The 25,474-nt window shown below is 40.7% G+C and overlaps 2 protein-coding genes across 3 annotated transcripts; both read right to left on the bottom strand.

Moving 5' to 3' along the window:
• Positions 1-43: 43 nt before the first annotated feature.
• LOC128753739 (Kv channel-interacting protein 2-like) lies at positions 44-8,220 on the bottom strand. 2 transcript variants are annotated; one of them, XM_053855772.1, is made up of 9 exons: positions 8,063-8,220; positions 3,021-3,123; positions 2,826-2,946; positions 2,697-2,766; positions 1,867-1,937; positions 1,666-1,773; positions 1,491-1,595; positions 1,356-1,418; positions 44-330 (listed from the first exon to the last, which is right to left on the bottom strand). In XM_053855772.1, the coding sequence occupies exons 1-9, from the start codon at positions 8,133-8,135 to the stop codon at positions 283-285; spliced, it is 762 nt and encodes a 253-aa protein (XP_053711747.1). In that variant the 5' UTR covers positions 8,136-8,220; the 3' UTR covers positions 44-282. The 2 variants fall into 2 exon arrangements, with proteins under 2 accessions (XP_053711747.1, XP_053711748.1); XM_053855773.1 differs by lacking the exon at positions 3,021-3,123 and having other exon boundaries at positions 2,826-2,950.
• Positions 8,221-9,759: 1,539 nt separating this feature from the next.
• LOC128753311 (armadillo-like helical domain-containing protein 3) lies at positions 9,760-24,724 on the bottom strand. Its single transcript, XM_053854889.1, has 26 exons — positions 24,639-24,724; positions 23,809-23,918; positions 23,660-23,716; positions 22,997-23,143; positions 22,615-22,722; positions 22,265-22,357; positions 22,113-22,187; positions 21,697-21,783; positions 21,548-21,604; positions 21,421-21,464; positions 20,994-21,054; positions 20,870-20,916; positions 20,112-20,187; positions 19,761-19,854; positions 18,906-19,007; positions 18,496-18,554; positions 18,355-18,420; positions 18,015-18,084; positions 17,858-17,918; positions 17,691-17,779; positions 16,675-16,757; positions 15,395-15,521; positions 15,242-15,317; positions 14,541-14,619; positions 10,625-10,741; positions 9,760-10,539 (listed from the first exon to the last, which is right to left on the bottom strand). Exons 2-26 carry the CDS (start codon positions 23,908-23,910, stop codon positions 10,447-10,449), a joined length of 2,070 nt encoding a protein of 689 aa, XP_053710864.1. The 5' UTR covers positions 23,911-23,918; positions 24,639-24,724; the 3' UTR covers positions 9,760-10,446.
• Between the last annotated feature and the right edge of the window lie 750 nt (positions 24,725-25,474).

Below are 25,474 nucleotides of genomic sequence, written 5' to 3'. Positions count from 1 at the left end.
CTTCATAACGTGAAATACAACTTGTTAACTCCTTGTGCACAAAACGGTGTGGTTTAATTTCAACATAAACACTTCAAAATAGAAAATATTGTCACATGTCGCGAGGAAAGTCAAGTCCTTATTGCTTGTTGAGGCCACTCGTCCGTGCTCTCCGTGTGAGTGATGCATGCAGGGTGACAGTGATGGTCCAGGAGTCTGATGGCGTCATGGCAGCAGCGCGCAGACGTCGCTCATACCAGGACAGTCGCTGGAGTGGTGCTGGACGGTCACAACCTCGGAGACTCAGATGACGTGGTCGAACAGATGCATGGACTGCATGATGTTTTCATCCTGGAACAGGCGAGTCAGTTGCAGAATCTTTTGATCAACCTCAATCCCACTGGGATTAATAATAATAATAATGTGTGTTTGACTGTTTAAAACACAAACATCATTTATCTCACATCAAGATCAACCCCAGTGTGAAAGACTTGAACTGAGTGAATGCATCTAAAATTAAAAAGACAAAAACATCTATACTGATCTTCATATTATTGCACACTCACCTCCAATTTCTAACACGTTTTATGTTATAAAACGAAGTTCAGCATCTATTTTAAGATCCAGTTCTTTCAGTTATGTCTTGTTTTAAGCTACAACAACATAGTGATGTTATCATTATTTTAGAATATTTGTTTTATTTTGTTTTATTATTTTATTTTATTATTTATTTACTCTTATATAGTGACAGATGTTTTGCTTATGGCAAAATCGTATTGAAGCTTTTATTCTTGTTTTTATTTTTGCGGTTGTGGAATAGTGTCAGGGGAAGACATTTCTTCCTTCAAAAAAGAAAGAAAGAAAAAAAAACATTGTATAGCCAATTACTGAACAAAAGTGCATCAATATTGTATCACAATAGCAATACAAAATATAATAAATACATTTTCAATCGACCTGTAATAGAACGCCCCTTTACATCACTTACATTCTGATAACCTAAACTATTACTTTGGCTTGCTGACTGTTAAATACTGATTAAAAACTAGGTTCATGGGAAGTATTTTGCATTTTAAAACCACAACATGACTAACAGTTCTGTTATCAGGGACTGAGTGAGTCCTGTCAGAAAGAGTGAAAAAAGTGAAGGAGGGTTCCACCAAACAGCTGGAATCTCTTCTCGAGTGCGAGCTGAAGAGCAGGCTTTTATAGAGACATTATTTCCCAGAGGCCCTGGCCCTTCAGCATTGGTATGTTTCTAAGGCATCGATCACCCTGGATTGTTTCCAGCTGTGTTGGATTGTGGGGGTCAAGTTTTTCTCTAACCCATGCACCAGGGCAGCTCCTTCATATTGAATACAAAGATGGTAGTATACCTTCTGGCAGGTCTCCAAAAACTCCTCAATGGTGACGACGCCATCGTTGTTCCTGTCCATTTTCTGTGAAGTGTGAAAACGCTTTTAACTTCTTGGAATACTGAAGAGAAAAAAAAAAGAGTTTTTCCGCTTTACCTGGAAGAAGATGTCCACGTGATCTTTGGGAGCGCTGTCCTTCATGCTGGGTGACGTGTACTTGCCCATCATGTCGTAAATGGATTGCACGATGTCTGTCATCTCCTGGATTGAGAGATTGAGAGAGACTGTTGACATCCGGATGCATTAGAGCAGTCGGCAACTAACTGCGGACTTCTCTGGTGATGCAGCCATCTTTGTTGAGGTCGTAAAGATTGAAGGCCCAGTTGAGTTTGTCAGTCACGGAGCCTCTCAGGATGATGGACAGACTGAGGACAAAGTCCTACAGGTGAAGGGCAAAAGTCAGACTGGTATACACGCATTGCTGTGAGGTAGCACGAGGTAACTAGTGCAAACTGGAGAGGAAGAAGCTCACCTCAAAGCTCACCGCTCCGTTGTTGTGAGTGTCAAAGGCGTCGAACAGGAAATGCGCGTACATGCTAGTGTCTACAGGAGAGAGAACATTCTCATTCAATTGTGGGGTGGAAGTTTCGTGGCAACACAAAAATGAAAGTGAAGGAAGAAAAAAATACAGCCACAAGAATTGCTCGTCCAGAAGAGCATTTTTCCCCTTCAATTTATAGGTACATTCCTGGACACTAGAGAAGAATCATAGAAAAATGTCCCCTAACTCTGCTAGCCTGATCACTCAACTTTCACCAGGCTTTCAGTTCGGGGATGACTGTTATTAATAAAAAACATAAAATATAAAAATAAAAAGGCATCAAACAAAAAGATATCAAACAACACAAGACAAATAAATAAATACTCAACTCATAATATAATCTATAAACAAATATCATGACAAAATAAACATAAAATATAAGTAAAGATAAGCATTTTGGAAATAATACATGACATAAATTAATTGATAATAAATAAACAAATGATCGATGGTCACCAATTGGTCCATCAGATTGTACTGTTTCATCAGCGATTACAATGGGAGTCAATGAAGACAACATTTTTTTAAATGAAAAAGAAACATTTTTTCTTCATCAAACCATAAACCTCGACTCATTGGACCTTGTCTGTGATGCCACACTTAAAGGTACAGGTTATATGACCTCTGACCTTGTCTGCCGAACCTATACTTTTAACCTGGAATTTCTTCCTGAATATAAGTGGAGGAGAGTCAGGTGACCTTGCATCACAGTCGTTGTCATTAAAATAAGCGTTCTTGAGCTGGCTGAGAGCACGACTGACCTCCTTGAGGGAAGAACTGGGAGTAGATGTTCTTAAACGTCTCCTCATTCACGACCCCGCCGGGACATTCCTGCACCAGAGTGGCATGGTCAACAGATGTCAGCACTGAAATTCATGAGTCAGACTCACGTTCTTGAATCCTCTGTAGAGGACCTGCAGCTCCTTCCTGCTGAAATTGGTCTGGTCCACCAGTCGGTCCAGTCGCTCGGGCTTGCGACGGACGGCTGACAGCTCGTCCTCGTCGCTCTCGCTTCCTAAAGACGAGGATGAGATGGACAAGATAAGACAGAAGCTCATTACTATGAAGGAAGGTGTGTCTGAGACTTGCTCTGATTGACTGAAGCGCTGGAGCTGGAGCTGAGGCAGGGCAGCAGCCTGAGGAGTCTCTGCTTGATGGTTTTCTTATGAGGTTTGGACGGAGGGTTTCCTGCGAACGTTCAAGCCCAACAGGTCACGTGACCGCCGACTGCACGAACTACATGATTTACAACAGAAAATAATGGGGCAGTTGATACATTACGTGATATTAAACGTTGACCTTAACAACCAGCAGATGGCAGTGTCGAACAAAAAAAATCCTTCTCGGTATGTGAGGTGATGCTCAGCGACGCGTTGGGAAACCACTGACTCAGCACTGATCAACATCCACAGCTGCTTCACCACAGAGTTGTTCATATCCTGCGTCCCTCCTCTCCACGAGTCCAAACTATCTGGTACTGGCCCCTCGAACTTGAGCTTCGATATACTCACTGCTACGGACGCTCCGATCGCTTCTTGCTGCCGATAACCGATACTGATCGTCATTAGTGCCGATCACCACCGATCGCCGGATTAAGTATGAATTTGTAATCAAAATGATGAAACCTTCTGTGTACATGATGTGAAATTAGAGATGCTCCGATCGGCCGACTTCCGCGTGACCAGTGAATGGCGATCACTACCTGTCATTGCCGATGACGTGTGACAGCCAGCGCTCTGATGAAGACCAGCGGGTTGTGATGCGTCCGCTCCTCCCTACTCCCTGCTCCCTCAGCAGTGGCCGTGAAGCAGCAGTCTGCTGTGGAGATTCTTTCGATCTTTTCTCATTTAAAGTTAGCATCCTGCAGCACATGCACAGGAAAATGTTGTGCAGGGAAGCGCGTTAAAATTAAACACGCCATTTAAAGCTCCAGCACTTGATGGAGCACAGAGTTTTCCGGGCTCATGAAAGCCACTGGTTCCTCAGCAGGAGGATGCTAGCGCAGTTGATGCTTAGCAGCACCCGCCGGTCCCAGCGTGACATTCGGAACGCTAATAAATTCATTCATTAATTTCACCAAACTAGATGAGCAGCCTTTCTCAGATGTCATTTATGCGGAGATGGACACAAGAGACTGGAGTCTGATGCAGCTTTCGTAAGCCACCTGAATATGAAACTTTAAAAAATGTCCTGAAAGAGAACTTTCATAAACACTAATAGTGGCCAGTATGAAAATATTTTACGGACATAGCAAAGTCTCAAGAGACTCACCAAACTGCAACCTCTCACATCAAATTAAATGTTTTTCAGTTGTCCTTTTGACAGAATACTTGCTGCATTCTGTAAGTAGTTTTTTCTATTTATTTGCCCTCTTTATGAGGTATATTAAAACGTGTCTGAATTAAAATGATTTAATCGATCATGTTTTCACATCATGTACACAGAAGGTCTCAAATTCATAGTCAATCCATGTGATCCGTATCGGTGATAGGCAGGAAAAATCCTGATCTGAGCATCCCTAGTGAAAATATAAACCATTAAATCACTGTAATTCAGACACATGTTTACACACCTTTTAAGGGAGGGAAAAAAATAGAAATCCCTTGCATGTGAGACGCCACAGTTTGGTAATTCTCTTGAGACTCTGCTATGTCTGTGAAACATTTACACCGCTTGTAGCTGGACTCTGAGACAGAGAGCACTGCTATTCTGACCGTTTCCACTCCCGACAAAAGTTTCAGATTCAGGTCGCTATCGAACGCAGCACCAGACTCCAAAACAGCGCTGGAAAACTTGGAACTTCCCTACTCACTCCGGTTCTTGTCCCTTCTAGTCACCCACACAACCCAAGCCTTAAATCACGGTAGCTCTCACCTATCAAGCTTCCCTTTCCCCCTTGCTCTCACTCTGACATCGCAGATCACCCCTGTCAGTTGTCCCCACTCATTCCACCCTGCATCCACGCTCCTCTTCACATATTAGTCCACATGACTGATCCCAAATACTTTTTTCCTACCTTTACGCCCTCTCATTCCGTTTTGCTTCACCTAACATCCATCCCTGTTCTCTCCTCCCCATGCACAGACAGTAGTGAAATCTACTCCCAAGATCACTTCCACACAACAGCAGCTGAAAATCGAGGACATGAAAATGAACACACACAAGATCTATACCTGAAATGACAGTTCCAAACATTACAGAAGATAATTTTCTTCCAGAAAAGACAACATGACATGATTAATAACTGTTTACGTGATAGATAGTGATTGACTGGTCTGAAAATAACCATCACCCTGAAAGGTTTGAACCGGGTGAGTGCAGCAACAGAACAGTCACTCGTCGACATCGTGACAGCGACTTGGTTTTGCTTGAAGTGCATTTTCGCAGCCCCTATTTTTAACTCACCTCAAGTTCTAAATAAAGTGAAGAAAACAGATGAGTCTTCATCAAACAGATGCGCCTCTAAACAGTCTCCGAGCGCGTATTCGCGAGTGAGACACACTTTTGGTGTCCTTGTTCACTACTTAACATGAACATAACATTCTAGATGAATGGACGCCAGTTGTGTGACATGAAAGAAAGATCCTGCGTCTGACCCATGTTCTCCACCTGGGTACAGTAGGAAATCTTCCTCCATCGTGGTGCGGTACTTTCATTAGATCCAGACCCTAAAACCCTCCACCCTCTCTGTGCTCTGCTCCTGCTCTCTTCGAAGGTCATGGCAGCTTAAAAGAGGTTGCACAATGGTACATAAAAGACAGCTAATGTTGCCAGGGCAACCAAAATCTGAGTTGACCATAATCCTTGGAAAGACAGAGCTCAGATTATGCAAACTCACACAGACACGTCAACATTGATTCAGCAAGCCTGAAAACAAACGCGACTTCATCTCTTCCTATTAAAATAGCTTGACCTTATAGCATTGGCACTGATCGAAAAACAGTGATTCACAAATTAAAAATGATGTTTTTATGACATAAATTTAAACAATCCACTCTTATAGAAGAAGAGAGATCAGATAGATCATCAGATAGATCATTTTCAGATGAAGACATCATTATATCAGAAAAAAAATCTTTTTGTGACTGAGACTGAGATAAAACAACCATAAACAAAATAGTTCAACGTCTGCGTCTGGACTGACCCTCCACCACACGATGATGATGATGATATGATGATCTTTGATCATATTAAAATGAATTTAACGCTACCCAGTATTTTTTTTTTCATCTAACAAATGTTCCTTTTTCTGGACTTGTCCTTATACGTCACACCGGCGAGGAGGTGACGCCACAGTTGTACAGTCAAGCGCCACGGGGGCCACAGGCGCTCCTGTGCATCACTTATTTGAGAAGAAAAGATGTTTTGTTTGCCTCTGTAATCCTGCACCTGCTCACTGTTCAGTTCACCTGCTGTCAACTGGATCATGGGGCAACTGAGCAAACGTTGTTTGTCCACGTGAGGCTGTGGTGTATCTCTATTTTTAAAAACTAGGTCTGATTCTCGAGTAACAAACCTCATCAAAAGTGTGCCAAAGTTTTTTTTTTTTCTTCTCCTTCTTCTCCTTCTGGGAGAGAATGAGACATTTAAAGGCTGAGAAGCTTAAGATGCTGACAGGTTTAATTTTAGATTTCCAAAGGCTCATTAATGTTGAGTCGGTCTCTTATCACAACTTCTTCTTTTGTCCTTCTAAACCCTCCATTTAGATCGGCCTCAACTCACCGTTAGTATCCCGGAAATATCTTTCAGCGCCAGTCATAGCAGTGCACCAGAAACCAATACTTTCATGAACATCTCAGTTTACACGGCATCAAAGTACATTTACACACTGCCGCCAGCATTTATGTGGAATACTAAAAGTGACCCCCACTCTACCACAGAGGCATCTCCCCTATGTAAGTGAACTTACATAAGCAAACTATATTTGCTTCTAATGGTCAATGTTTTCTCCATGTTTTCTTTTTTTTTAATAATACATCATAACATAACCCTCAATCGTAAACAAAATAACATGGAAGGATGTATTTTCATTAGCATATCTGGTCAGGTGACCACCTCCGATTAAAACAGCCATTTTGACTTAATAAAACACAGTATATAATCGATTCACTGTAATAAATGAACTTCTGCCTCACTATGAATATAACATAAAGATGGAATTTACCTACGCTTAAAAGATTTTCCCACTCATTCTTCGTTGCTAGTTCTTCTTCACATCTTGTGTGCCGTATTATAGAGGCTTCGCGAGGCTGCTGCCACCTGCTGTCCATGTGAATTCATTGCACATTATTACCACTAATAATATTGAAGAAGCGTAGGACAATAATATTGGGGTAAGAACAGTGAGGTTGGAAATGAGAGTTGGCATGAGCAGTTGAATTTTATTTTCCAGCGAATGCCTGGTCACACTGAACTTATTTCACTCACCAATTTATATTTAGAATAAATGTTTTTCATCATTACACCTGCCTTTTTTAATATTATTTATCTATTTGTTATTATATTATTTGTTTATTTTCATAATGAAAATCCTAAAGCTGTGCAGGTTGCCATTTATAAAATAAAAAAGAAACAGCATTCGTCTTTCATCTAAATCTTAGTTTGTGCCAAATGTAATATCCGTTATATTTAATACAAAAACGTATGTATCCGTTTTTTTTTTTTGTTTTTTTTTTTTTAACGGATTCTTTAACGCAAAAACTGCAACCAAAATTACTGACTAAAATGAAGCTGTGCCACTTGATATTAATAATGATTTATAATGATGCTTCGCTCCATCTAAACTACACTGTCCTCCAGGTATATACGGTGCACATTTAAGTTCCGCAAAAAAAACATGATTTGTTTCTTTTTCATTAACAAAATCAGGTGGCCATTATTTGGTTACAAAGAGTTACAAATATTCCGGTACGATCAAGTCAGTGAACACATCCACGCGCGAGCGCTCCTAGTTCAAAGGCACCGCGGATGACACGATAGCTTCTTCTCCTTCTGTGTTAAAACCATATCAGTGTGTTGCCCCTACTCGAGTGTAGCAGGCGTTATTATGGGCTGTAAAGCGCTTGGTGGGCATGCGAACTGTGTCATAAGCATGAGGAGACAGGAGTTGAGCGCGGGGTCCACCTACCTGTGAGCAGGTCGTAGGAGCAGTCCAGCTCCCTGGAGTCAGAGAAACTCTGGTCCTGGCTGCCGGGCTTCATGGTCCCACCTCACAACTTCCTCTCTCGTGCTCTTCTGCTGAGGCGTGTGCTCGCGCGACTGGAGCTCACACACACGCGTGCGCCCTCATCCCCCCCCCAAAAAAAACACAGGCGCTGTCGCTGCTGTCAGAGAGTGAAAACACTGCGCCCCTCGGAGCGTCGGTCCCGGCTCCCGCCTCCTTTGACTCCTCCTCCTCCCGCGCGCCTACGATCGAGAGGTTGAGGATGAGGAGGATGAAGAGTGTGGAGAAGCGCCTTCACCTTGGCTCTGAGGCCGAGCATCAATGGTGCCTGAAAAAGAACAGGGCGAAATTATGGGATGTTAACACTCAATTGTTTCCCACTGGCGCCTGGCATGGGTTAAAGACTCCATTCTCAGGGTAAATAAACTCTGTGTTTGCGGGATTTTGGAGGGTTAAAGCAGGACAGGTGCAAAGAAAAAAATGGAGGCAGACGAAAGCGCTAACATTTAAACAAACTCTCAGACAGTCACGTCGTTAAAAATCACGCAGAAGTGCAGGGGGAGTGGATTTGCAGGGAAAATGCTTGGTAATACTTGTTGGGAATAAACAGAGCGCTGAGCTTTTCCACAGACGGCTGAGGGATTATTATGTCATCGCGCGGCCGCAGGGAGACGGAGCGCCATTTAAATACACCGCGAGTTTCAAGAGAACAAACCCGAACATCGCCTTCTCAGGTGCAGACGGAAGTTACAGAATTACACCTCATTTCTGAGCACTTCATCTGGCTGATGTGGGAACTCTACTTTTTGGCTTCAGCAGTGGATGCAGCTCGGCTGAAGGACAGAAAATAAATAATCTTAAGTGTATAACTATTTGCACTGGAGGTGAGGAAATCCAGAGGATTGTGTTCTGCATGATTCACACTTGCCAACAAAAGTAATGGCTTCATTTCTTTATATTGCCGACAGTGGACTGTAATTAAACTCCTCCATCTCACTGCAGTCAAACAGCAGACTCACACTCTTCCACCTTTGATATAAACTGTGTGGACCACCTCCACACCTCATGACGTGTAAAACATTATAATCGGTCACATAAGTTGAGTCAGGCAGGAAGTGATCAACGCATCGCCAGTCCAAAAGTGAGTCACAAAATACTATAGGAAAGTGAGTTAGAGCTGCAACTGTTGCTGGGAGCCAGAGGAGGAGGAGAGCGCCTCCTGACATCCTGACTCCAGCCCCGCCTCTCTATTATGGAGATTCCAGCCACCTTATAAAACCCATCCATCAGGACGCGGAGTTCACCAAAAGTGGCGGAGAAGTGAGTGCTCGAGCTGTTGAAATGATCCAGTGAGTTCCGCCGTCTGTTTCCTGCTGAGAGCAAGGAAACTAGATTCGCCATTGTGTGGAAGAAACTCATCACCAAAAGCAGAACCAACCATCCAGAACAAACTTGGGAACTCAAACGCCAGAAATCGCTGCACTAAGGATCATCACCGTGTGGTAGTGAGCTGCGACCTCAGAACCCCTCGACCCAAACTTTCATTTGCAGCTTCAGAACCAATGTGGACAGTTCGCCACATTAACAGGCACAACCCCCTGAAGAAGAAGACGACGAGCCAAGAAGAAAAAAAAAACTTTATTTAAAAAAAGCATTGACATAAATAAAGCCAGACAAAAGTGAAATAATCACTTTAAGAAATTGCATAACTCTGGAAGGATTTGATTAAAAACAAGAATGAAAACGGTTGAATTTATGTGATTATTTACTTTCAGAATCAATGACTTATTGTCAGTGGGATTGTTTGCACGTGTTAGCTGAACGGAACATGAATTCAAGCGGAGGCAAGGCGACCTGCCAGACTAACTGTAGTGAACACTGGACATATGACACACATGACAAGCTTTATACTTGTTTAGCTTGATCACAGACAAGTTGTGTGTGACTGGGCTTGTTAGTCAAACAGAACCAAGATTCACCAGAAGTCCGTTAGTGTTGTTAGAAAAACATCACACCAACATAAGAAGGGAGAACAGAGAGATGAGCGGCGGTTGGGAGGTGATCACAGAGAGAAAACACATCTCTGTCTAACAGTCCAGCCACAGAGGTTGACAGCACACATGGTGCACTTTACTTAGAGAGTCACACACCCACATATATGAATGCAGCGGCCCAAATGTCCAGAGTGATGTGAGGACTTGTAGTCAAAGTTCCTCACCGGAAGGTGTCTTCAGATTTGAGTTTCAGAGGCGAAGTTTGGGGGAAAAGAAGCCAGATTAGGAACGAGAAGCTAGGTCTTTGTGTGAACATCCACAGCAACAACTACTCTGTGACTCCTGAGAGAATCTTCAGGAAATGGTGGAGAACTCTTTCAGCAGGACGTCTTGACTCAGCGTGTTCAGGGAGACGTTCTTCCTCACATTCAGGCTGATGGAGCGCACCTGAGGACACACACACGCACATGGTGACGGTCACCCCTGCCCCACAGAGAACCGTCGTGTTGGGATGCGACAGAACTCTTCTCACCAGCTCCTTGAAGAAAGCCGCCTCCTTCGGCTGCTCCGAGTATCTCTCAAACTGGTCCAGGCCATCCTGCAGTTTGAGGGTCAGTGTGTCATAGTTGGAGCGGACCACCTCCAGCACCTGACAGGGAAAGATGTGAGATGAAGAGCTGCATGAAGCATCTTGTGAGAGAGCTGACTGATTCATCAGGGATGAATACTTCAGCCTGCCACTTTATTTATGTCTCACTTGGAGATATATTCACTGGTTCTAACTGCTGCAGCAGCCATCTTTAATGGGTTTATAGCTTTAACTTTATTTTTAGCTCAACAATATTCTGTCGATTGACATTAAAAGTCTTCACTGAAAATTATGAATCAAAGGTTAACAGCGACTTAAAGAAAGAAATGTAAATGTCTTTTTAGAATTGTTTTCTGCTCCTCTCCGAACTGAAGAAAGGCGGCGTGAAGAGGCATCAGTGAAGCGTCATCAAGCAGAAACAATCGTCACTGTGTTTATCTTGACGGGGCACGTCCGACCAGCCGCGGCCGCCGGAGCGTGACAAATCTAATATCGTCTTGTAAGTTGCTCGGACAGACAGGCCATCATTTTAATGCCGCTTTGCTGGGAGTCATCCATCTTGTCGCGTCACTGAGTGAAATGGATTTGCTTAAGGCGGAACGAGGGCCACAAGCTGTGGTGTGTTTGTGTGGGGCCCCAAATAGCAAGGACGACCCTGCTTTTCTTGACTCTTGAGTAGATAGTAAATATGGCTGTCAGTGAATACAAACTTTTGAATCTTGTTTAATCGCACTTAAGCAGCGTTAACTCGCAATTAATCGCAAATATCTTCCTCTGAATTACATTTGGAACAGATAAAAAAAGTGACATTGATTTGCGCAAGTTAACTCTGCTGTATGATTAAACAATATTAAAAATGTTAATGTATTGACAGCCCTAGTTGTAATTGTTCAATTCATACTTCGAGTTCCCACAAAAATCCGCTGGATCATCCTCAACTTATCAGTTTACTCTTATGCTTTTCGACTATGAGAGGAAACAAGAGAGCCCAGAGGAAACCCACACAAGCACTGAGAGAAGCAAGAAATATCTACATACGTGTACAATTTTCATCTATCTATTGTAGTGGAGTGACCTAATACACCCTGTATCCCAGAAGCTACACACCAAAGTTACCAGATGAAAGACGCGATCATATGATGCAAGTTAGCTAGCTACTAGCTTTGTGATCAATTTTTTTTCTTGAGATATAGCCAAAGCCTCAATCATGATAAGAGTGGTGGTTAAAGAAACTTGAATTACATGACATCAGTGAACACAAGTAGTGAAAACTGTGATCCAGGGGCACAGGACAATGTATCCAAAATATCCATTTGTATTGGAACTGGGAAGTAACCAGTCACCCCCCAAAATCAAGATGGCTTCTCCAAAGAGGAAGTAGAAATTTGAATGAATGCAAACACATGCATTTGTTCAAATTTGTGTTTCCTCTTCATCAGGCAGGAATTCCAGTTGCAAATGGAGCGTGTGTTCATCAAGAAGTGGCTTATATCCGGACAAGGCACCGTGTGAGAATAGCTTTCGTGCATGTCTTGTGATCTGACTGCGATAGCTAGAACTCACTGAACTCAGCTGTGACGTCATTCCCAGCTCCAACTTCTGAGGTAACTGGAACGCAGCATACTGCACTGAAATACCACAGTATCACATGACCAGGTCTGCGTGGAGGACATCTCCCATTCTGAACTCACAACCTACCTGCGAGTCTCAATATCAGTCACTTAGTAGCTGACATGTGCTGCATTGCACTTTCAAAATAAAAGGGTTGAATAGTATAACTTTTTTTTTGTTCTGGCTCCCTTCCATACTGCCACGTCCCTATTCCTACACCCCACACACACTGGACTGTCCCGTTTCACATGTAAATGAAACCATGGTGCTTCTGTACAGTTACATCTCCATCAATGCGACAAAACCTGCAAACCTAACAGCTGACTTATCATCATCATTCTGCAGCACGTGGTCTTATTGTCTCTATTGAAGAGCCAAACGATCACAGCTGAGAAGCAGATGGATGACTCCAATAAACCATCAGCCCTTAAAGAGAAACCATTTCCATCCAGCAAGCAGTGTTCTATCATCATAAGTGACGGCTCATATTGAACGAAGCGTTCAGATGATTCGGCTGAACATTTTGGGGAAAGTAAACTTTTAATGAGAAAAAGTCACACATTAACCAACGTTGTTAAAGGGTGATTTATGTTCTGGATTCTGAAGAGTCACATGTAAACATAGTGCCACAAGACACCATGTTAGTTCCAGCAATGAAGCAATTTACTGCATGTTCCAAACCGGATGTGTTGACATTCACCCAGGTGTATTATGTTTGCAGGTGTGGCTCATCAAGTAAGAAGCAGATGTGGTGAAACTGTTGGCAGTTACACCATTGTTATCGTCGTATTCAAAAAGAAGAGGTAACAAGTCGGCCTTGATTATATAAATACAATTACGCTTGACATCACAAGCAACCCTGAATAAAACCCTCCATTAAATGTTGTGGACAGATTTAACAGATAAACGCAGAGGTAATTACGGAGCGTAACGATCGCATCCATCACACTTTCACTTTGTAAACTCATCCAGCAGCGCAGACATCAACTACAGGCTGGATCTCAAAGCACTCGCCGGCCCTCAGGTTTACACCGGCGAAACATGAATTTATGTGCTTTAATTTTGCTCGCAGCTCAGCAGCGCAACATGTTCTCAAGTTCCAAAATACTACCATCTTAATGTGCAGAAAACTAACTCATGCTGAGTAAATGTCCTCATCCGCTCAAGTTTAGCCAACAAGGACACAACAGCAAATTCTCTCATTTGCTTAGTTGTTGAACCTTTTGAATAGAAGAGCATTTTGGGAGGAAATATGCAAGTCAACATTAACGCCTCTTTGTAGTTTTTCAGCTCCCAAATGTACTATAACTAAACTATAAAACGGATTATGTAGATCGGTTTCCGACAGACAATTGAATTTGGTACTTCATTATTACTCACTACTTGTTCAAGTGTGAATATGAATTATTGAAGTTTTAGAACGTAATCTTCCACATTTCCTTTTTCTCATTTGTCCTTTGTTTAGTATTTCTCGACCTTCAAAACTAACTGAAATAAATTTAGCTTTAGTATCATACTGTATGCAAGTAGCACTTCTGACTGGAGAACACATTAACTAGTAGTAATCAGTCATTACAGTTGTTCAGAGTGAAGTTTCTGTGACAAATCCAGGGTAAAATGTAGTAGATCACCTTAATGAGATGAGACTTTAAATTGATTCATCACTTGCTAATACACACGTGAATAAGTAGTTTATTGATGGATAGATGTTGCTTAATACAAAGTAAAACCGATATTCACATTCTTCTATGACTTGTATTTAAATAAAATATGCAACAACAAGATTGAATAAGTCTTTTTTTTTATTCTTTTCCATCTTGACTGTTAGGCAGATTTGTTTTTTTAATTTCATTTTATAGCCCTTTGTCTTTGTCCCTTCCTCCTTTTGGCTTGACAGCCCCTCACTACATTTACTGTAGGAACCGTAGTTGTCCACTCCTGAATTAAAACATTATTTCACCATAAATGGTAGTAAGTGATCATCAAAATTTGTTATGGAAAAATGTGTTTGAGGACACAAAGCACTGTTGGAGACATAGATCGTTTTGTTCCAAGGTCTGATATTCATGTGACCTTTGTGATGAACGCAGCAGGTGGAATGAGAACAAAAGCCCAACTGAGCCCACGTATGCTGCAAATGTGAGTAATAGTTCATGAAATCAGTGAGCCTTCTGAGATCTAAAATACAATCCAGCCACCAACCAAGTCAGGTGACAAACAAACCAAACAGGAAGTCAAGTGTTGTTACCTGCTCCTCTGACAGCTGAGAGATGTGGTTCACAGCAGCATAAGACTCGATTTTTGGGTTAAAATGGTTGATGATGGCTCTGTTGGACAACAGCAGAGACACACGATTAAAATCATCGTGGTGGAATGACACTTTGAACTTCTAATCCACAAGTTGGCTGAAAGTCCAAGGGAATTAAAGTTGCTCATGTAGCTGCCAGGACTTTTCAGGGGAAAGAAAAAAAGGACAGTTTTAGGCTCCAGTGGAGGGGATTTGATCTGAAGCAGCTAAGAGGGCATTAGAGATGAACAGCAACATCAGATGAAAGGTACCACTTTTAACAAGAAACAACTGGTGGCATTCTATTTCATGAAGAGTGAGTCTCCGCCTCTTGCTTTAAAGGGTTTATGAAATAAAACTAACTAGATTTAGAAAGACGATTTTGACCTCCCATTATTCATATTGCTGCTGAAAAACTGTATTAGATCTCATAACCCCTCCACATGCACGCTGAAACAGTATGATTCAATGAAGCAGTGGAGTGGGAACTGTTAATGTCAGGAGTAAGAAGAGTGATGCCTCAGACGATGTAGCGTCCCAGCCTTGGCCAGTGACTTATCAAGTATGTGGGATGGAAATCTGATCAAAAGTAGCTGCATTTCTCATCTTACTTTCATTTACCCCCATGCAAATCAAGTCTCTCTTTTTTTTTAGCTCTTTACCTGACATTGATGAGTGCGTGTGTCACTTTACTGGCCGCCTCCTTCCACTGGCCTGTGTTGGTTGAGACCCGGAGAACTGAAGATGAGAAAGGCAGGGACGTGAAATACTGTTATAAGTTAAAAACATGTTTAGATGTGAAGAGTGAAACCTACCCATACAGTACAGGTTGTCAAACACTTGGTGCATTCGGACAATTTCATAGTAAAGCTCATCGTAGCTGTTGGACGTGGGCAGAAAGGTGTCGCCGTAAGTGATGAACATGTTGAACAGATTTACAACCTGCAGAACAAAGTTGTGTGTTAAAATACAACCGCAAGAAGGAAAATAAAACAACAACAATAGTTTGATTCAATATTATAGAGAGACACATTTTTAACCATAATTATTTCACAAATTTCAGAGACTCTGTTTTACTCCGACAAGGCAGACACAACAATTGCAACACAAATAACTGCAATGAGTGTTTTACTAATGATGAGTTTGTATATCCCGCACATTTCAACTTGTATTTTTTTTTTCCCCAATGATGACTTTTTTCTCTTGGTGACTTTTTTCCTGTTGACTTCCCCCCTGGATGACTTTCTCCCTTGTAATGTTTCCTGGCGGTTGACTTTTCCCTGATGCCTTACCCCAAAGTGACTTTTTTCCTGGTGACTTTTGTTCTGGTCATGTATTTTCATGATCACATTCTTCTGCAGATGACTCTCAGGTGAATCATTTCCCTGGTGAGTTTTTTCAGATTACATGGCCTTTACTGTATATATTTTTAAGTAACTTATTGCCCTGATGACATTTTTCCAGAAGACTTTTTTTCCCCCGATTTCTTTTTTCCTGGTGCCTTTTCTCCCTATTTTTGTAAATATTTTTGTCTTGGTTTTTTTTGCATGTCAGAAATGGCAATAATTTAACTTAGCTAGTTTCAGTTTTTTATGTCACTCAAAATGTAACTGATGTGATATTGAATCAGCAATTGTGGGAAGGCCACTGCATTCACATACACACAAACATGCACCAACACTCACATATTTAAATGTAAAATCAATACAATGACTTTGATCTTCGGGTGCAGCGGTAAAAGCCAGGATATATCTTTTTATTTGTTTAGTTTATTAAAAGATTCTTTTTCACCTAGAATTACCAATGAAGGCTGCAGTGTGAAAGAAGATTATTTTAAGGATGAATTGATTTATTTTTTTCGCTCAATTGCTTCAGAGGTTGTTGTGACATTACAACAAAAACATAGATGGGCACTTTGGCTCATGTTATCTTCCACAAACCATCTGAAATTACTAAACTGAAAGCGCATGGAAAATATAATAATAATAACAATAATATATATGGTGTTTTTACACAAACATTTACATTTTACCGGTTTTACAGTGTTTTTTTCCATTCTGTGACTTAAAAGTTTTTCATTCCATTTTTTTCTTACCATTAAGGCGAGATGAAAAATGTTGTATTTGGCCAACAGAGTTGTCTCATTAGACAGCAGGAACTTGAGCAGGTTGATGAGGGCTGCGAAGAGACATTTGAGGAGACAATGTCACAAAGAAAACCTTAAAAAGTTCACTGAGGGCAGTACACTGTACACAAGTCTTAGCCCCCTTTTTCAAGAAAATTCATCGTGGAAAACTTTTTCAGGCTCAGCATTAAAAAGAACATGATTCAAACCATCAAGTCGTAGTTTCCCTTTTAATTATAGCAGAATGAGGGACACCTGGAGCGGATTCAGGCTCCTGTGTGGGTTTATTTGGAGAAAAACCATCACAGAAACAAAATGCCAATGCTGCACCAGAAGCAATTAAGAAGCTCTTCAGCAAGTGGAGAAAAGGACAAAATCTGCCAGAATTGATTAAATTCGGGTCATTTTTTTTACCTCCTCCGAGTTCCTTCATGCGATGCTATTATCACCGGCAGCGAGAGGCTCTCAGGTTTTTGAGCAGTTAAGGTGATTATTGGTCTGATTAGAAAAAATACTATTGCAATGAAATGCAGCCCGATGGGGCCATTACGAGCGGAAACGTGATGCTATTAACGTTGACCGGCGCACAAACAAGTCAGACAGGATGGATAGCACTCTGTGGAGGCTCATTATCTGCCTTAATGATGCAATGCGCTTCTAAACATCAACACTGCAGAAGGAAATCAGCTTCGTCCCGCAGAAGCTGTAACTCCTCCAGAGACCAAAGTCAAAATACTGAGCCCACCAAAAAAATGAGTAAAGAAAATACGGAAATCATCCTTGATGCTTTGTTTTCACGCTGACTATGCAGGGATTTTTTTTTTAGTCAGATTAGTATTTTGTAGAGGAAACTTTAAATAAAAGCATTGACCCAGGTTGTACGCTTATCACCCTTCGGTTTCTATGTAGTAGCACAATTCTACTTCTTTGACTTCTAAACCAAACTGCCTAGAAAACTACTGTAACTTCAGTGTTCTCTTGATTACCTGACCAGAGTTCCCTCCAAGTGTAGTGCAACCTGACTCGACATTTCTTCTGGTAGCAGAGGAGTTTGTGGATGATTTGTACACAGCGTCTGCAGAGTGAACAAGACAAGCAGATCAGATGGGGTTTTTTTTGGCTAGGCTTCAAAAGCACATGAAAACATACTTACAGATATAGATCCATGGGAAACTCCTTCATCATGTGAGTGACAACAAACTCCACCATCAGATCTATGACAAGGGCGTTTCAACACCATTATTCCCACCACAACAAAATTGTGACAGACAAAAGTAATGTAAATAATTCATAAAATGACGCCTTCATACCGAGAACGGCACACACCAGTGGTCGCGAAGGGGTGTTCTTGTCCACAGGCTTCTTTCTGTGCCTCATTGGCTGCGGAATGAAAAGAAAAAAACAACAGCCTTTGTTTATTCCATTCAGTAAATTAATACCAAAAGAGAATAGCAAGTTTTGAGACACATCAACATGAGTCAATCAAGATAAACATTAGTGGCACTGGCTCAATTAATTTAATAAAGATAATATGCTTTGCTTGATGGATATTAAGAGCCATACTAGGATGCAACAATTTTATTCACCAGCCAAAAATCAGGAAGTTTCAGCAGCGTATCCCCATATGGCGTTTCGAGATCACAAACTCACCATTCTGTGCAGATTGACTCTGAAGTTCATGTTGTCGTCATGTAGAAAGGCATCAGCGTACTGGTCCTTGAAAAGGACGAGATGAAATTTAGCGCACATCTTACAACGCCCACACAGAGAGAGAAATGAAGCCCATCTAACCTCTGCAATGCAAGTGAGGATAATAAGGCACAGCCTGGCACTGTTGAGCCTATGCTCATCTGAAACACACAGCAGTGAGACTGAGTTTAGGTGTGAAGACAAAAAGAGAAAGGGAGACACAGTTCCTTTCATATCACTGCCTAAAAGCCTAAGATTAAATCTTAGGAAGGTAAAACTAATTATTGTATGCACTATTTCTTTGGTCACAGGTTACAACATGCCTTTTCCAGATCGCAGGTCTGTTTGTGGACAGGGTCAAACCCTTCACAGAAAGGAACCAAAGCTGGAACTACAGTAAACAGTACAGCTTTCTCTCGTGCCATCAGCACCACAAAAATTTGATTTGAACACAATATTCACCTTCACAAAAGAGTCCACAACATTCATTGGTCAACACAGAAATCCCTTACCTTTAGTGTCTTGCATTACAATTGAAGCATATTTCAAGAAGGTAATCAGAAGGTTGCTGGTCTGTAGGTTGGGATCCAGAGGTAGTTCAGGATTGTTCATCACTAGGTAGCAACAAAGACATGAGTTAATTGTTCTCTGTTACTTTATTGGCATCAAGATTGCACCATGTTAATGTGCTAAAACAGAAGCAGACAAAAGTAAGAAGGCGTGCTTGGAAAGTTTGCCTGAGACTTTCATGAGCGCCGAGAGATGTGATCACCAGATGCAGTTAATGGGACGGAGGAAATAACCTTGCACAGGCACGCATGTAACCTTGCTAAGCACAGTCAATCCCTAACTCTTATTCAACGTCACAGTCCTCAATGTGTTTCATGAGCTGGCCCATTACTCTGGCTGTGTTCTTTCAAGCAAATATCTCAATATGAAGCGACGTCTCGTCCCATTATGGAGCTACTGTCAACAAAAGTAGATCATCTTAAATCTCAGCAGGATGAGTCACACTGATGACGACGCAGCCATTTCTATATCTACATCCCTATCTCACTCTCCCCCAGACAACTCATTTGTTTGAGTTCACTCGAAAAAAGTTATTTCCTACTGCCGGGAAAGATTCCCAACCACTGTTTGCAGATACGTGTGACTCAGTTGCAACTCTGAGGGGCTCCCGTGGCACGCTGCATCTAAAACATTCATCTATATTAAGTACTGGATGTTAAATTATTTACACTGAAGATGTCTTCTGCGCAATAGGAAAGACAGCCTGAGACACAATCGTATAGCAGTTAGAGCATGTTCAATGTTGAACAACCCCAAAAAAAAGCAAGTCAGAGCTGTGGAAATAAGGTGAAACATACTGTCCAGGGAGGGCGGTGTCGTGCCAAGTGGCGTTGTAGGTGTGGGTGTAGTTGGGGTTACGGTTGTTGTTGGAATGTCAATCTCAGGGTGACTCTGGAAGAAAAACAAATGCTATAAAAAGTGTCAAGAATCATCCTTGGTTCCTCGGTTTCATGTTGCAAAATTGAAGTAAAAAGAAAAGTTTTTTTTCTTTGTCAGTACTTCATTTTAAATCACAGTACATAAAGGACATGAAGTTCCCATGTAGTGGTATATACAGAGGGTTTTGCAAAGCGGATTTAGTTTTAAACTGAATACATCATTCAACCAATAAGACGAACGAAATTCACACGAGATAAAGCAATAGTTACCTGTGCTAGTACGGTGATAAAGTTGCGATTGAGATGCACAGCTTCGTACAGCGCCAGCAGGATTGCTTCGTTGGTCCTTGGTACAAAGAGGAAGTTGGAAAATAATGCTGATGCATAATGTAAATGTTACATTTGAATCAAGTTTACAAGCGAAAAAAAACCATTTTAAGCCTCCTTCACACACAATTGAAAAGAAAACATTTCCTATCCAGAGTCCCAAAGTTTGGCCGAACGCTTATGAAATATTATTATTATATTAGTATCATCTTGACGACAAAGTTTTGAATCCTTTTTTTTTTTTTTACATCTGTTGGTTACATAGTTTCGAGGCACAGAGGTACAGTTGGAAATTATCCAACTAAATGATTGTCATAAATCCTAATAGAAAAGAACACTCACATTTTAACTTAATTTTAATAATCAAGCATGTTCATTCTTTTGAAAACAAGCAGCATGCAAACACTAATCAGTCTGGCAATCTAGGAATCATGAGTTATTTCATCAAGCTGATGTTTTGAGATCAACACTAAAAACTATCTGAAAAACACCCACAAGACGCTTATGTTCTGGACAAGGTGCAACATTCTGAACTGAACAATAGTGATTCATATTCAGTGTGTGTTACTTGGCTACTTTCCGTAGTTAGTGTAGGGACATTTGTTTTCAGATTTTGTGTTCTGAGGTGGACCAAGATGACAATTTTGGTGACTAGAAGGATTAGTTAGACAGAAAAATATTATGGATAAAACTGTACTTACTGCACAGAGAGTTTCTCATCAGCATCTGCAATGAACATGCTGCCCACCTGAGCACACAATGAAAAGCACAAACCTGAGACAGGTTTCTCTGCACCAAATGAAATGTGAGTCGACTGATACTCACCATGCTGGTGAGGGTTGAGAAAAACCCACCCTGGTTCTCCTCTTCTTTGTCTTTGTACTGCCTTTAAAAGTAAGAGGAAACGTAATGACTGAGTTTGATGTCGGCTTAAATACGATTTGTGAACAAATCTCTCTCCTAAACTCAACCCATTATCCAAGAGGCAGTGAGAATGCAGTTAACTGTGACCTTCCATGCCCCTGAGGCACCTGACTTACACAGACAACGAATATATTTTCCTAAAATACCATCAAAACTTCACATCGCATTTGAAGTCCCCAAATAAACTTAAAAGTGAAGTATAAATAAGTTAAACAATAAATGACCTCATTTGCAGACTTATAGCAGAAAAAGGCATCAAACAAAAAACCCTGCCATTGTGGCTTAGTCAGAATTCAAATGACTTCACAGATGAAGAGTTACAGCTTACCTGTTATACTCCATCAGAGCTTGATGGACAACAACACCCATTCCCTGTGGAACACATAAAAATGTCCATATCATTTTTTCTGTTATAAATATACGGTGTTTATGGGTTACCATACTAGAATACTTACATCCAGTGTTGGCTCGTCATCCACGATGGAAAGTTTCGCTATGTAGGGATTCACAGACTAACACAAGGACAAATAATTAAGACTCGATCAATATTAATCATAATTAACAGTAAGATATATACTGGCTGCGTAACGGTGAAGAAACGCACCTCATATTTTCTGTAGTTCACCAGGAGAGCAAGGAGGACAACAGCATCGTAGCCATGCTGCCCTCTACTGGTCACATCTGACAGTATCTAGACAGAAAGGAGGGAGGCGCACAAGTCGGGGAATAAAAATAAAAATAAAACAGCAAACGAAGCATCTTAATAGTCATTTGTCAGGCTACAGCTGGGTACACTGTTGAATTCAGCATGATCTCTCATCAGAGTGCCTTTAAAAAAAACTCTTACAAAATTAAAAAAAATGTGGAAAATCATCATTCATTTCAAACTTCATCTAAGGTTTCTCTATATAAAACATTTTAAAACTCATTCAGGAGTTGGAGAATGATTCATCTCAGTTACAATTTTTCAATGTTGAATTGCAAGTTCAACACTGAGCTGTGTGATTGTGCTCATCATACCTGCAGAATAGCTTCAAAGATGCTGTTGATCATCACATACTCCAGAATGGTGTTCTGACTGATGTTGTCTGTTACCTACAGACAGATCATAGAGTTTAAAATTATCCTCTTCTATTGGACAGCTCTCATGGGCTTTTCAGGTCAGGCCTCACCGTCACCAGACACAGCAGTAGCTTTAGACAGAGGCTCTTCAGACTCTCCGAGCCGTCGCCACAAACAAGGCTGTCCAGTCTCTCCATCAGGTCCTACCAGTCAAATTATAAAAAAGATGAGCATCAATACAAAGTGAAGACATTACATTTCAAACAAACAGCCTAGTGAGCTGAGAAGATTTCTCTGACAAAAAGTGTTTTGTATTGTGTGTGAACATTTAAATTGGACAGGTGCCTGGAGGTCAATCGATGTATCACAACTAACTGACATGGATGGAAGAACCTAATAATTTGATTCCTTGGGTCAGGAACAGGGTGGAGAAAAGCGTTTAAACCAGCTGTCTAATTACCTTCATTCTCTTCTCAGCCTTGTCAAAGCCCATTAGCATGTTGATGATGTCAAAGCCAGATGCTGACTTATTCTTCTGATGGACTCCTCTAAAAAGGGCACAGAGGGTCTTGGACAAAGTGGAAAAAACAGTCAGAAAAAGTTCAAGTGTCTCGTAGCACATTGTTTAAAATAACCTTTACGCACTTCAAGGCGGGAATAAGGTACACATAGTTTGTACATTTGTTTTACCTTCACTTCAAAAGGTTTCTTCAAAGTACTGCAAAGAACTATAACTTTGAATAATGGCCATGTGAATACAGAATTTGTGCAAGTCAAGTATTACAACATCTTATCCGATATACAAACCGTAACCGCTAGAAAGAAACATAAGGAGAAAATACCTGCAGTGCATTGACCACTTTGATCTGATGTTCCTCTCCTAGAGCCTGAACGCAGTGGTGGAACAGAGAGTTGATGTTGTCCTGGATTCGCTGAACCTCTTCACCATCCACACTCTCCAGTTTAGATTCTAAATACTCAAGGTTCACCTGGAAGAAAGGTGGAAAGTGTGGAGCTGATTGAAAGTAGTACGCCTGAATTTGACAATAGTGAATTCTCAATAATAATAACATCAAGAACTAGAATAATGTCAAGATTGTATTAAAGGTGCCTGTCATGAAACTCAAGCCTACTCTACAAAAACAGAACTGAATGAAAAAAACAAGATGGTGTTTATTTTCTTTTTTTTTTAATTCAAAACAACATACAACGACCACTGTTTTAATTATATTCACAGATATCACAAATATTTATAATTCACAAATATTAATTTTAATTAGCAACTTCAACTATTGATCACCGCACAAAATTATTTTTAAAAAATCAATTATCAATTAAATTCATCCAAGTGAAGTGCCTCGTGAAAATAAAATTCTAGCGTCCGCTTTGGGAAACGGCAACTATTCTAATATAATTTTCACATCATCCAGATCTTGGATATAAATACATGTATACATATAAATGCAGATTCATCACATTTCTCATCTGTCAACTCTTCACAGTACCTTCATAAGAAACAACTCATCCCAGAAGCGAGGGTTGTTTTTGGAGGGGTCTTCTTTCTGAAAACCATGCAAAAAGATTTTGACACGTTATAGCAAATGGACTCTTCTAAAACATACATCACAGACATTCACTCAACAATTGTACTCACCGCAAAGATCTCATCGTACATCAGGACAACCTTCTCTTTTAAAGGCTTCTTGGAGGATGAAGTCCTCCTCAGCAGACCAGCCTTCTTTTCCCCCTGAGACATACTGTAGTCTGGAAATACAGTATGTTAAATTTCATAATTTTTAAATCATGTCACCCATGTATTTTTATTTACGAGGACACATTACACACATATTACAATGCATGTTTCCTAACTGACAAGAAGCATACCAAGTGAAGAACCAGAAAAGGGCCAATTTACCACGCACTGATAATGTGACGTTCTTCATCATACTGTACATGCCGAACTAATTCAATGAATATAATAACTGATCCCTATAATTGATCCCTTTGGGATGACTCCCTCCAGGAAATTTACACGTTCATGGGTTCATAATAGACACATGGTTCACTGTTGCATAATAAATAAAAAGGAGAAGAAAAAAACACCTATTGAAACAATGACGAAGTCAAACACAGTGACTGAGATAAGGTTTCACCTGAATGTATAATTAGCTGGCTGGGATGGGCTGGTAGCTACTGACTTTAGATTAGCCAATACAAGCTAACCAAATCTGCTCGCGTTAGCTTCGTTTGAATTAGAAAATACCAAACAACACACAACACACAAACTAACTGCCGCTCAAACCACTCATATGCATTTTTGTTACATGCCATTCCCCACTACTGGATTCCTTCGGCTAACGCTTAGCAGCTAAATGTCAGGTATGTTTAACATTAGTTCAGCATTGTATTTTGCACGCGTCTCTCAAGTGGCTGAATTGATAAGCTCAAATACATAATAGTTAGTGCACTGTTACTCAGTCTTACCTCAAAGACAAAGTCTCAAGTGAGAACGTAGTTCATAAATCCAAGTGACAGTGCTCGATCAGCATCAACTGATAGGTCAGTCTACGCATGTGCGGAAGTCTCATGGATACTTCAGTACGGCGGCTCCAAGGGGACAAGCGGAAACAGAAGCATTATCTTCTGTTGATTATTATCGATTGTTTTCTTGATGATCTGTATTCGAATAGTTCTCGTTTTAAATATTGCTCTCTGGATCCCCTTTATATGTGCTGGCGGTGATGGCAATGGAGGGGGCAGAAATTCACCATTACATAAATTCAGAATAATTGTACACACTATTGCCTACAAATGTTTGGCATTAATTGGAAAACAGTTGCTTAATATCTCAACTGGAATATGTATTTAGTTTAGTATTTAATCAATCTATTGAAGAACAGGTTTGAAAATTATTATATCTGTCATTTGTTTAATATGTTGTGATTTCGAATCACAAAAACACACCCAGTTAAAGGCAGCCTGGGCTCAAAAAAAAAAAGAAAGAAATCAGAGAGCATCTTACGACGCTCCCATTTTTATGCTAAATTAACTTCCCATTAAAAGTGCAATTTGTCTCTTAAAGACAACAAAGAGTTCAGCCATTTCCAGAATAAATGGGATAAGCATGCCATTAGGCAGGGATGAGATGAGCCAGGACAAGGGGAGAAGATCAGGGGTAATGAGATGGGAATTAAATAAGATAATGACATCTTTAGAAAGAAAGCGATCATTAAGTCATACTTTTGCAACTGAAGACAATGCAGAGGGAATGTGAATTTGTACCAGTACTTAAATGAAGCGTCTGCATTAGCTTGTAAACA

The sequence above is a fragment of the Synchiropus splendidus genome, chromosome 2 (genome assembly GCF_027744825.2).
Source record: "Synchiropus splendidus isolate RoL2022-P1 chromosome 2, RoL_Sspl_1.0, whole genome shotgun sequence".
Taxonomy (NCBI): Eukaryota; Metazoa; Chordata; class Actinopteri; order Syngnathiformes; family Callionymidae; genus Synchiropus; species Synchiropus splendidus.
Note: the sequence above shows the minus strand (reverse complement) of the source record. Positions and strands in the feature narration are given on the sequence as shown.